The 14,257-nt window shown below is 34.9% G+C and overlaps 1 protein-coding gene across 1 annotated transcript in view; it reads left to right on the top strand.

The window, feature by feature from the left end:
- The window catches only part of LOC123558382 (sushi, von Willebrand factor type A, EGF and pentraxin domain-containing protein 1-like), a 109,537-nt gene that overhangs the window by 50,855 nt on the left and 44,425 nt on the right, over positions 1–14,257 (top strand). The window contains exons 17-19 of the mRNA XM_045350266.2: positions 7,078–7,341; positions 12,980–13,198; positions 13,849–14,031. Coding sequence (XP_045206201.2) covers positions 7,078–7,341; positions 12,980–13,198; positions 13,849–14,031 — 666 coding nt within the window. The remainder of the gene's footprint in view (positions 1–7,077; positions 7,342–12,979; positions 13,199–13,848; positions 14,032–14,257) is intronic.

Here is a 14,257-nt window from a genome sequence, read left to right as displayed (position 1 = left end):
AGCAGGAACAGGAAAGTAGTAAAGGGGAGAATAGAAATATAAGGAAAATAGAAATAGAGGTAGAGGCCTTTGACCGATCTAGGAGTAGAGGTAGAGGAAAAAAATAGAGATAGAGAAAGGAGTAAGTCAAGTAGGTCAGAGAGTGGAAATAGTATTATAGAACTAAGTGATGTAGGGGAGTTGGGTTTATGCTTAGTGTAAGTACATGTCCTACAAAACCCGGTACTTGTAATGGTAGGATGTAATCGCTATGCGGGATAACGGTTGTACATGTGTGATAGTGAAACGGAACTTAGTAGAAGCAAGTCAGTTTTAGAGAAAACCCCTAGATGTAAGTACATAGATGGGAGTGAACATAGGCTAGATGTAGCTAGAATAGATATTGATTGTCCGTATTTCAAGGGTACAGTAGAGGCGTTTGGTTGTAGATAATCCTGCCAATGATGTTAATTGGTAATGTAGAGGAGCTGTAAACCTCATTTAGTAGCTTAGCGTCAGCAGTAGAAACTAGGCGCAAGCCAAAGTTAAGAAGCAAGTAAGCTTAAATTTTCCGTCTCAGTTTTAGATGTATCTAGAGAGAATTCTTAGATAAGCAACAGAAAGATAGCACTTTTAGATTTGTGTAGAAAGAAGGCTGAGGAAAGGGTTTCATTAAGCAGTGTGAGTAAAGGTTCGTTGGGTTTTGAGATAAGGAAATAGATTGTTATATAGAGAGTATCCCGCCCAGAATTTAGACAAAATAGACAGTTGATTGTACCTAAATTCTTAGAGAAACTGGTGATGAAAGTTGCACATAAATCGTTACGGGTCAGGCCCATTTAGGTATAAGGAAAACTAGTGATAGGGAAATTGGGCGAATTTACTGGCCAGGAGTAATGGCAGAGGTTAGGAGGTACGTCAGTCATGTATATTTGTCAACGTACATAGCTAAGGGTAAATAAGTAAAGTTCCGTTGGGAAAAAATTTGCCTTTGATTGATACTCCGTTTAAGAGAGTTGCCGTCGATATCTTTGGGTTCCGATCGAACCTATGACTATAGGAAAAACAGGTACATTTGACTATGGTAGATTATGCTACTAGATATCCAGAAGCTATAGCACTACCTAGTTTTGAAACTGAGAGAGTACAGAGGCATTAGTAGATATGAAACAGTAGATTAGGAGTGCCAGAGGAATGCTTACCGATTGGGATCGCAGTTTACGTCAGACCTTATGGCAGAAGTTAGTAGGTTATTGTCATTAAGGCATTTAAACTACAACACCGTATCACCCTATGTGTAACGGTTTAGTAGAGAATTTTAAACGGTAGTTTGAAGCAAATGTTGAAGCGTATGTGTAGTGAGAACCTAGAGATTGGGATAGGTATTTAAATGCTATGTTGTTTGCTTACCGTGAATTCCGCAAGAAATTTTGGGGATTTTCTCCCTTTGGTTACTTTATGGTAGAAAATCCGTGGACCGATAACTGTGCTAAGAGAGTTTATGGCGGGAAAGACGGAGAATGATGAGGTTAAAACCCCACTTACAGTATGTTATGGATTTGCAAGAAAAGTTGGAGATACGTGTAAGATAGCTCACAACAGTTAGCAAAAAGTAGTGCTAGATAAAAGAAGTATTACAATAGGAAGGCTAGAGATAGAGGTTAAGGCAGGTAGTAAGGTACTTGTATTGTTACCTACGAACATTAAAAGTTGTTGTTACTTTGGAAGGGTCCTATACGTAGTAGTAGAGGTAGTAAATAGACTAGATTACAGGATAGAGTAGACGGAAAGCTGAAAACGTTTCATGCAAACTTTGCTGAAACAGTACTATGAAAGGAAGGATGATAGTAAGTCTATACCAGATAAGGGAATTTTAAGTAAGGTTGAAGCAGCTATTGTAGAGGAGGATCAGACAGATTATGACAGATTAGATCCGAATGAAAGTAGTGATGAGTTTTTCGAGTAGAGTAGAAAAGGATATAGTTTGTGTGTCCTATAAAGCAGGGTACAGAAACGTACAAAGATGTAGAGATAAATCCGGGATTTTACCAGTAGAATGTAAAGCAGGAAGTAGTAGATTTGTTAGAAAATTTCTCAGATGTACGACAGTTTTTCCGGGAAATACTAACTTAGTTGAAATGATATTCAGTTGTCAACTACAATCCGATAAGATAAAGGGTTATCCTATTCCTTTTCATTCGCAGCCAGTAGTGAAAGAGGAAGTAGATAAAATTGGATTTGGGAGTAATCGAACCACCCAATGCTCCATTTCCTCCCCTAATTGTCCTCATAAGGAAAAAAGATAACAGTATTAGGTTCTGTATAGATTTTCGTCAGTCAACAAACTGACGGTTTCGATGCTGAACCTATGCCAAACAGGAGGAGATGTTTTCAAAGCTATCTAAGTATAGATATTTTCTAAACTAGACTTGAGCAAAGGTTTACTGGGGAGTTCCTTTTTCTGAAAAGGCAAAACCCATGACTGCTTTGAAACCCGAAAGGTTTGTTCCAGTTCCGTAAGATGCCCTTTGGATTAGTTAACGCACCAGCAACGTTTTGTAGACTGGTCGGAAGGTTTTGAAGGACCTAGGGGACTCAGATAGCTTCATAGATGATAAACCTGGGGTATACAAACAATGGCCAGAACATGTAGTAGCCCTTACTGAGTTGTTAACCAGACTAAGAGAGGCTAAGTTAACAGCAAAACCGACAAGTGTTTTATAGGTTTTTAGAAGTTAGAATGTTTAGGGCACATGATAGGAGATTCAGACCCCTTGAACAGTTCCAAATAAAGTACAGGCTATACAAGATGCCGAGAGACCGAAAACCAAGAAGGCAATACGTTCGTTCTTAGGTGTAGTCGGGTTTTTCAGAAAGTTTATCCCCCAATTTTGCCGCCATTGCAGTTCCGCTCACAGATTTTGACGAAAAAGGGTCAGCCAAATCTTGTAGAGTTGGGTGAAAGTCAAGAAAAGGCTCTTCCCGACTTTGAAGGCTAGCTTAATGGGGCCGCCTATTTTGAAAATTGCCAGATTAGATCAGACTTTTATATTTAAGTAGATGCTCAATTTAGGTTTTTGGCTCGTATTTTCTTCAGGAAAGTGTTGGAGAGAATTACCTTAGCGTATGCTAGTAGAAAATTGCTACCTAGGAGCAAAAGTACTCATGATAGAGAAGAGTGTTTTCGATAGTATGGGCAGTAGCTAAGTTCACCGGTATTTGTTCGGGAAAGACTTTGTATTAGAGACAGTCATCAGCCGCTCACTTATTTTTAATAAGCGAAACTTAGCAATTCCAGGCTGATGAGATGGGCATTGGCATTGCAGCCAATTTTAGATCAGTATCAGAGCAATTCCTGGTAGAGAAAAAAGTAGGGGCAGATTTTTTGAGTAGAGTGTAGACAGGTGGCTATATTATATGGTGACAGATAGTGACAGCGTGTTTTTTTTTTTGTTTTTTTTTTTGTTTTTTTGCTATGTGCAGTATGCCAATTTTGTTTTCATTTAAGAAAATTATAAATTTTCTTTTAAGGGGGGACGTGTGGGCAGAAATTGACATACGGGCCTTTTTTTATCTGTATTTTAAATGCAGGGATTGCATCATCTTTTGTAAATTTTTTAGTTATTGAGGTAAATGTCAGATTTCACGTATGAAATACCTCTCATGTTTTCTGTATTTTTATAACTTAAATTTCCATGTAAAATTTCATTAAAATTTTGTTCAGTAATAAGAAAGTTGATATTTTATAAATTTCAGTAATTTATGTTTTTATCCCAAAACCACTATAATGGGCCTCAAATTGTCAATTTAAATTCGCGCCAAAGTAGTTAGATTCCCCGGCTATATCGTGAATCCCGTGAAAAAGACAATAGTCGGAGTCCCACGGCTTAGCCGTGAATCTCATGAATTTAGTATTTGGCGGGACATTATCCTTTAAATAGACTGGACTAGATATGCCTTGCGCACACCACCTTCCGACTTTATAGAAAAATCTATGTCTGAATTATTTCTTGCTAGAAATTTATGCTCGATCGAGGTAAGAAATTTATTTGTTAGATTTTTGTATGATTTTTGCATTTCGATTTTTATTTGATAAATTTTTTGTTCATTCTACAGAATTCTGTAACATTTAAATTTTTGGCACATGATTTTGGCTAGTTTCGGTATGTCAGGATAATTTATTAAATTTTTCAGACTTTTGTAAATTTTTTAGAAAGAGGAGTCTAAAGTTTCGTTTATATAAGATGTAAAATTTATACTGAAATTTGGGATCGTGATAATTAAAGCACTGTTTCAAACTTATGTCAAACATTTTGTTAATTATGGAACGCCATTACTGCATTGTATTGTTATGTATAAATCTATATGGCAAGTCAAATGCCATGTTTTTTAATATATTATTGTAATTTTGTAATTGTGTGCCAGTCTATAGCACATCTAATTAATGTCCGTTGTAGTGTAGGCATTAATATATAAAGGGTGCCAACTCTCATATAACGTTTGATTTACATTGAATTTTGTTAATTTGTAGTTTTAAATAATGGCTGCAGTTTATCATGTCCGTATCTATAATGTTTCATCATATACTTTTCATATTTTTCTCATACTTTAACTTTAGTCTTTTAAGTAAGTAATTTTGTAATAATGGAAGTAATAAGTGACGTATTTTAATCATGTGAACGTCTGAACTTAGTAGCACATATATTTTGTATAAGTAGCACGTATTATTTATGGGGGCCTACGGAGGTATGGTGTACCCAAAGGAGCAGTTTTATGCCCTGATTTATTTGTTTTGCTATGGTGCTTACCATATGTTATATATTTTAGCTTCTTCCGCCAGACGATTTTTCCTGGTGATGTCATAACCCGGAAGTACAATGCCCGAGTTCACTTGTCTTCACTCGCCTGGATGTGATATTCCCAGCGCAGAGCTTTCGTCCCATGGTTTTTGCCGTAAAACCGCAAAGACGATGATTTTTGTTATCCTCTGAAGTCAGCTCAGGGATGCAATCACCTACCACCATAGGGAGCCAACACGGAATCAACGTATTCACGGGTTTTAAAGGGACTGTATTTTTAATTTAGAAGCTACGTTTTGTTTGTCTACTTAAAGTTCACAATTGAATTAAAGAACTGTGCCGTCAATTAAATGGAATTTAAGAACTTTGTATCTAGAGATACTGAACTTTCTTTTTTTTTCTTTCCCTTTTAATCAGTTTTTTTTTTCTTTTCAATATCTATTTATTGTTAATAATCATCTTTTGTAAATAAATTTGTAAATATTGTAAAGGGTGTTGATTTGTTCTGATGGTTACTGTCGCCGGTACGGCCTTTCCTGTCACAATTCGCATTTTATAATTATAGTGAAAACTTAATATGAGATAGATTATTTAAAAGAAAATTCTGCAACAAAAGGTACTGAAATTTAGGCAGAAAAAGGCCTGTAATGTAAAAGAGGGTGTCTCTTTTCACATCCACGCTACTTAAATGTAGTGTGCATTGTGGCAAGACTCATTTAAATTCTAAATGAAGATTACATCTGATTGATACATCTGTTACAATCCAATTAAGCACCCACTCTAACAGTATTATGAGTATTTAAATCATCATTTCTCGGTAATATAGCCAATGTAAACAAGTTCATTCAATATTTTTACTCGTATCGGAAAGGCGGAGGTACCTGTATAGACGAGATCCAAAAATAGCTTCAGCATCGTTGTTTTTGTGACGTAAAAGTACAAGTTTGTCGATTTAAGAAAAGTCGAAAGGGCAAATTGATCTGCAAACAGTAGTAATACAATTATAGATCTCTATTTGGTAGTGGTGCAAACACTTTTGTCAAGATATGTTAAATTACATCAGAGTTATTATACTTAATTTTAGTCCATAAATTCCCGCATAACAAAGTAATACATTGACGTATCTTCATGAAATATAACAAAAAGTAGCTCCTACATAGTGATTGAGCATGCGCATCTTTCATCAGGACCTTTTCAGTAACTACAGAGTAATTTTTTTTAATTTTTTTTAACTTTTTCATAAATGCCTGCATGACAAAATAACCCACTGATTTATCTTCATGAAATTTAATACAAATATAGATTAGGGTGGGTCAAATATGCACATGCAAATGTTGTCAGGATATCTTCACTTCCATCAGAGTTACTTTTCCATAATTTTTTAAAAACAACAGAATTATACATTTTGAAGTAGTAAAACGATAAAACTTCATTATAATTATGAAAAATACACATCAGCTTAGTTTGGTGGTACAGATGCAGTTCTCATAAGAATCATACCAGACACCGTAGACATATTGCCCTTGATTTGATTTGAAATTGTAAAATTACTACATAACATAATAGCCAATTGACAGAATTCATTACGCTTTATAATAACCGTACAACAGAGCAGTACAGCGGTGCATACTTTTATCAGGATATCTTCAGTAACTTTAGAGTTATTGTCCTTTAATTGATTCATAATCTAAAGATACCTACATTAAGAAGCAGCCAATACTAAATATTTATATTACTTAAAATAAATACACCTACGGGATAGTGATGTTTGTGCAGTTTGTTTTCAGGATTTCGTTGTTATTTGCTCGTTAGTTACTCCTTAGTTATTACTTTGAAACAGTGCATACTAAAGTTCTTGATCAGGAGTACTATGGCAGTTGTCACTAAGTGAATTGAGAGATGAATACATTTCTGTTTTCCATATTTATAGTACAATAGGATTTACATATGTATGTGTTTTTAAAGCATGCTTTTATTGTATCTCCCGCACAAATAAGTTGCAAACGGAAGTATACTGGGTTCTAGTTGTCTGTCTGTCCGTGTGTCCGTAGACAAAAATTTATGCCCACCATATCTCCTCATCCAACTGACACAATTTATTGAAACTTCACACAAGTGATTAGTAGTTACCATCAGTGAGTACAGCTAGACTCAGTCGCGTCGGGTCTTATTTCAACGTGATTGGATGTCTTTGAAATTTGTATATTGTGGTTAATAGCACAAATATGGTATTATAGCCCTATTAAAGTTTGGCAAGCAATGCGTTCCACTGACTCATTATATATGTTTAATGAAACAGATATCACACCCCCAACTATATTGAACTGCAAGACGTATCAAACATTTTACGCTGATCGAGGTTTGGATACTGCTCAAGTCACGTGGGTTGTTCCAACTGCAAATGACAACGCAGACAGCCGGGATGATATCACTATAGAACAGTTGTCAGGTCCTCCTGCTGGTTCGAATATAAGTATCGGGACAACGGTGGTTGACTATAGGGCAGTGGATACAGCAGGCAATCCGTCAATTGTCACATGCTCAATAACCATCAATGTAGAAGGTACTTCAACATAAACATACTTCACTGTTAAATGTGTTTAAATTTAGAATACATTGCATAATATACATTTTATTTATGTATGAGCTTTATCTAAACGTATGTTCTGATTTAAAAGGTCACGTCTACGTATAATTATGTGCCATATAGGCACCGGGAGCGTGAGATAGTAAACTACAACATATAGTCTACAATTAATAAAATAGACGTTTCAGAATCGAAAAGATATAACAGTACGTTGTTATTCTTAATTCACACATACTTTATCGTTTATTAGAGGCGTAGGATAACTCTTTCTATTTATTTCCCATTTAGTATCACATTAAGCACGGTAACTTAATGACGTCAGGTCCATAATTTTTTTGCGCCATACATACGCCCAGAAATATTGCTTTTCCTGTTTTGTCTAAAAGGTATAGCAAAGCAAACAAGAAAACAAATCGGTCACACTCGTGTGTGATATACTCTGGCTACGCCAGTTTGAAATTATTCTAGATATATAACCTCTATATACTTTTTACACGGCTTTGCTCTATGTTATCTCTTGAATAGTCTCTTAATAGTCTCATAGCAAATTTCAGTCTGAAATGTGTAACAATTTAAATATATATCAACCTATATAATTTTTACAGAAATACATTTCAATCTATAGAGTGCCAAATATCAAAGTATTAAACTATGTGAAATCTCCCTCAATTGTTAGTTTAAACAGTAAATGTAAGCACATAACTTAAACATCATTGCAACAAGTATAGTAGGACGAGGAAAGATGTTAGTGTAATTTATTTGCATCCTTTCACTTAAATGTTTTAAGTACATATATTTAAAATACTATTCTATAGCAGATTGTAAAAAGATATGCACTGTTGAATGAAACATATTAAGAAAAGTTAGAAGAAAATATGAAATGAGGGGAAAATAGACAAATGTTGAAAAAAAAGAAAAAAGCTCCTGAAATGGAAGAAAAGAACATGTGGTGGACGGATAGCTCAGTGGTTTGCACACTGGCCTTCCAATCCTGAGGTCTGGGGTTCGATCCCCGGCAGCTACTCGGGAATTTTCAGAAACGCTTTTCAGTGTTTCCCACCCAACTAGAGGTGTACTGGTCAGGAACCCAGGCAGTCCTTGCGTGTATTAGTGCTATACACTGGGCACGTTAAAGAACCAGGCTGTCTAAATTTACAACGAGCTTTGGCTAAGTGCCGGACAAGCCTGATCTGATTTCTGATCTCTCTGTCGTGGGGCTTTTGTCTCACTCTGTCCCTCTGGTCAGATCGCTCTGTGTCCTGTACTAGTAGGGAAGAATTTTGCGCCCTGTTGCGGCGCATTTGAACTATGTAAAGCGCCTTTGAACGTGAAATTGATCATGAAAAGGGCGCTATATAAATCTGGTATAATAATAATAATAATAATAATAACATAAAATGTTATATAGCTACTCGACCTCCACTCAATAATAGTACTAACCCATTGTCGCTGCTTTGAATTGCTGAGCGTTTAATGGCCTGTTTTTCGGGGTTTTTTGTTCGAAAGACATATTCTTTGTCGAATTAAAGGTTCTTAGCTGTTGAGGTTTGTCAAAAGATTTGTCTTTGTTGGGTGTAGCTGGAACAGGTTAAAAGGAAAGAACTGAATGTTCTGACCAAATCACAACTGCACTATAGAGATTCTACTACAGATTTTTTTAATGAACTTTTAGCAATAAAATATGTTAAAAGATCCTTTGCAAGCGTAAAATGCAACGAAACAGAATAATAGTAGACCCGGTTTAAATGTGTGTGTTCATTGGAGGTAATGAAATATGCAACACCTCTAATGCCTCTTTGCACCGGCTTAAGCAGAACTGTACTGCACAGCTATTGGATGGACTCCATGATCCTAATCGGCCAGAAAAAAAATACACTTAAAGATGTTTTTCACAATTATTTCTAGCGGACAGAATTTTTTATAACTTTGCATATTTATAGATTGATGTATGACAAGTTAAAATAAAAAATAAAAATGATAGGTACCCGTGCTTCTTTTTTCAATATTCAAAGTTTATTAAGAACACCAAATCGGTATTTTTGTCTGAAGAAACAGTACAGACATGTCATAATAAAACTACTGCAAACAATTATTTATTCGAAGTTTCACTCTGATGTTACTGTTTATGCATCCGAATTAATAACACCACTATAACTATGCATAAAATGTCAACATATAGATATATTAACTCAGAAAAATTACTTTTGACAGATATCGAAAGTATCTGAAACTGAGAAAAACACGAAGTATTTCTAAATGATAGGAAAAATCTAGCGGACAGAATTTTTCCAAATTTTATATTATGTAAGCTAGAACTAAGACAAAAAAATCTAAACCAAAAAATAATATCAACCTGTGCTTGTTTTCAAGAAAAATTAAAAAATATTCACTCCACCCACAAAAGTATTTTTTCATTACCCCACCCACCTAAAAATTATGAACATTTTTTTTCCTTACAAAACAAATTGCACAATGTTATTATCAGTTCCTTAACCAATATTCTTACTCACATGCAGAATAATGCTCCTTTAAGGCTGCATGCCTCTAGGTCAAATACTTTTTTCAGATACGTGCTACACAAGCTTTCACATCCCATTTACGCACATATCAAACCACGTCAAGGGACATAAATCTGTTTTTATTGAGTGAAACCTCAAATAAAAGCACTGGTGCACAACTTCGCATGCTGAATTTAATTCTTGTGTGGTTTCATGACTCTTGGCGCATATAATTTTGAGGTACATGCGACACAAATGTTTAGACCCTTTATGTACAATTTGACTATCAAGGGCCATAACTCTGGTCTTACTACGTGAAATGCGGGATGGGGCACAAAAAGTATAACAACTTTTTTAGGAAGTCACGTTGAACTTGGTGGAGATATATCTACGTTAAGATTTTCTGGAATTTTATTTGACTTGGAGTCAGCTGCATCATTACTGGACGAAATAGTTTACTTTCAAATTGGCTGTCCACAATGTATTCGATTCGAGCACTTCCTACAACTACTCCTCCAATAAAACACCATCACTTTTAAAGGTAAAATATGGATGCACGACCTATATTGTCAGTACATACGATATATTTTGCGCGAGTGCGCTGCATATCCGACAATTATGCACTTTCGGCGGCGAATTCTGAACTTTACAGTGGATATAGCTTGCTGCGCGATTGAGCTGCGCACAAAATATTGTGATGAACTCCTTTAATCCAAGTACGAGGAGTTCTTTTTACAGCCGCCATACAGTACTTTTTAGGCACGTTTGAAGCATCTGGAACTTATGCTGATCAGTTCTTAATAGAGTATTACGCTAGCATTTAAGACATTTATGAAAGAACAAATTATTGTTCGGTCTGTGATATTAGCTATTAAACCGTTCCATTTCCGTGCTGTGGAGGGAGAAAAAGATGTTCTGTAGAACTCTGTTCTACATGGTATCAACGGTTACCTTTCAGGGTGTCTAAAATCAAACATTATGGTCTGCTATTTTTAAACATTTTTACTAAAGACGTCTGTGATGGCGACCGTGCTTGATTTTTTATGAGCTGTATCAATGTTTTCTTCAAGGAGAGTTCAATGTTCGTTATTAAATTGAAAAGCGATAGAAGCATACAGCCACGACTTTTGTAACGAAATAAGAGTTCTACCTTTCAGTACAAAAAATTCTATGTCAAGTAGCACAGAGACGATAACGTACAAAGATTACAACTGTTCATGTAATTCTATCGATACGATCATTACTGAAAGGCAGATCAACATTTTGAATAAGAGTATCTTCGTTTGAGATAGTAAACCCCTGTGTAAATAGGCGTAAGAGCACGGCGACGGGGAAGGGAGCACTACCTTATGAGTTTATATATATTTTTTCTTATTATTGATAAGACTATATAGATAATTCTATCCTTAAAAGACGCAATAAAATTCAGCCGTTAGCTTTTGAAATATTCAAAATCATCTCTAATACTACTTGCTACAAGGGTCTCGCACCCGAATAAAAATTCCTAGTAAAGACTATCTTTATTGATTAATTTGGCATAATGTAACTTAAATCTACAGTGCCAGACAACCATATTCCAGGGTTCAAATCCTCTTAGAAATCAAAACTTGCCATCCACAATTTTCAAACTTTTCAGAGAGAGACAACCTCTTACACTTATAAAGAAACTAGAATTAAGGTGACCATATTATTGATAACAACTCTTACACAGGACGTGAAGACTTGCATTTAGCTATTTCATTTGTACCAAAGAAAATTACTCGATACAGAATGTTTACTTTTAAAGTGTTTTATTAGATTTTGAATAACAAAGGTGTGACAAAAATGTTTTAGAAAAATAAGAAATCACCTTCGGTTTACTCTAAAAAAGCAATCTGACTTTCATAGAAACAAAATAATATATTCGCTCCAAAACAAATTCCAGCCCCAGAAGAAGTTCGAAAAGTCTGTCCCTAAATAATAGAATTCTATAAGGCTGAGATTCGAAAAGGTCTATTTAAGGGATAATACTTTGAACTTTTAAGTGCATTTTACTACTTATAAAGGAAGTAGACATCCCTGAGGAGAATCTGAGTTAGTGTCAGAAGGACCTGGGTTAGGATTAATATCATTAATTAATAATGTCTACAATCAGCAAGAGAACGTAAAGAAAATTTGGATGGATTTGACAAAATTGACTTTATGGATTTGACAAAATTGACTTTAACATGCAGTGAACAATACATTCAGCTGATTGTGTTCTTAAGCTCAAACGAGAATATAATCTTAATAAAGAAGCATCGGAAGGATCTAGACTGACATAAAGTAGAAAGATAATGACAGGATAATAGCGACAGCTGAAATTTCTAGAAATGCAAAGCACGTTTTTTTTTACTAAGGGTCTAATAATGACAAAAGAGGCTGTACAGATTAAAAAGTGTGCACTTCAGCAGGTTAGGATAACAGGGGATCTGAGTAACAAACATATACTGGTAAACGTTAAAGTAATATAGATCTTCATTAAGTTTAAGTTCTCCTTGAATAAATAAGAATTAAGCCAAAATATTATTGAACCGATATGTACACATGTCGTTTAAAGATGTATAATTTAATAAAAGCATTAATCTAAAATGTCATGTCATGGATGTTTAATACCCATACCTAGCATATTTTGTTTTATTTAGGAGGATCCTTTGTGTATATTGCAATGAAACACGCCCGCTTAGCATTACAGAGACAGCGCATATATTTTGATTGAAATTTACGAGTGAAAGGCATTTTGTCTGAAATTATTCAGTTCTCAAACTGGCAGTTACATGAGGATAAGTACAGAATACGAACTAGTAAGGTTAACTGCCCTTCGTTTGTTTGTTTATTTTGGGTTTAACGCCATTTTTCAACAGTATTAAATGGATATCGTGATATAAATGAAATTAATTAAAATATGACACTTAATCCAGAACAAACAGTCAAACAAACCTTGCATTGGAATTCATAAATTGATGAATTTTGTTCTGGGCTTTTAGAATTCCTTATGAGCAATTAGTATAACTTTCGGCAATTTGCATATTAATATTAACGAAATTTGAATTTAAAACGACTTATTATGTTTTTCATTATTCTGTTTTTATTTCTAGCTGTTTATTGTAACCAACCAAAGTATTCTTTCGATGACACAAGGCTAGAATTTCTTTGTACATCATATAAATGGGGTGACACATGCATTCCGTCTTGTCCTCGGCAAGCTTCTCTAACGTTGAAAGGTCCTAATAAAATTATGTGTGAAGTTACGTTCTCTGGTACTTCACCATCAACAAGTTGGAAGTTTGAGGGAACAGTTCAGCCATACTGTGAAGGTACGTCCTCCAATACCGAACCCCGCTATCTATTCCTGTGTATTTTGGCATATAGTTGAAATGTTAGTTTTGGTAGATTTTTGCAGCAACTCGTTCGTTTTGTCTTCCTACAACAGTTATTTTGTGTTGCGGGCCTACTTTGTGATGCATTGCTCCCTGACTGTGTTTAAGATGCTCTGTGTTTCAATTTTAGTGTTTGAAATAACATATAACGTTTTCAGAAGGTCGTTACATTAATCATGTTTTTGAGTTTTGTTTTTGCTTCAAAAAAAAAATTATTGGGATATAACTGTATTACGTCTGTCATAGATTCATCGAAAAAGAAGGTTTTTGTTCCCTTCGTACTGTAAGTCAGAACTATTGTCACTCTAAATTAAAACAATTATAGATGTTTATTGCTTCTAAACTGTTGAATTAATCACATTAGCTCATGTTTCAAACATTTGAATAGACAGTCAAACAAAACTCCTGTATCAGATCATACAAACTTCATTCACATAAGCTGTTATTTTTTCAGCTTGTTACGAAATCTTTTCGAATATTAATGAAATTGTCTAAAACATCTGATATATTTTCACTTGTTTACTTGAATACAATTCACTATTTTGTTGTCATCAAATAAGATTTTTTTTTTGTTTTTATCTTTTTAGCCGAGGTCTGTCCGAAGAACCTTAGTAAACCACAAAATGGCGCACTTGCGTACACAAATGACGGCCAACCAATTGTTTACGTGTTATGTAATGAGGGTTTTGACTTGTCCTATCAATTCAATGGACAGATTTTCTGTCTTTCATCGGGATTATGGAATCCCGACACAGTCCCGGATTGCACGAGTTTGTATAGCTATTCTCCAATTGTTTCACATTAAATAAATTTTTGATCAGCTCCATTCATTTCCTCATTCTGTGTTAAAGAATCAAAAATACTTTTGATAGAGACATTAGATATATATTTAACTATTGTTACGATCCCCTTCGAAGAAAAAGGAATATAAGATTTTGCTAATTGTCGCTCTTGTTTATAGCTCTGTCGGTCGGTCGGTTGACCAATTGGTTTCCA

This window comes from Mercenaria mercenaria, chromosome 15 (genome assembly GCF_021730395.1).
Source record: "Mercenaria mercenaria strain notata chromosome 15, MADL_Memer_1, whole genome shotgun sequence".
Lineage (NCBI taxonomy): Eukaryota > Metazoa > Mollusca > Bivalvia > Venerida > Veneridae > Mercenaria > Mercenaria mercenaria.
Note: the sequence above shows the minus strand (reverse complement) of the source record. Positions and strands in the feature narration are given on the sequence as shown.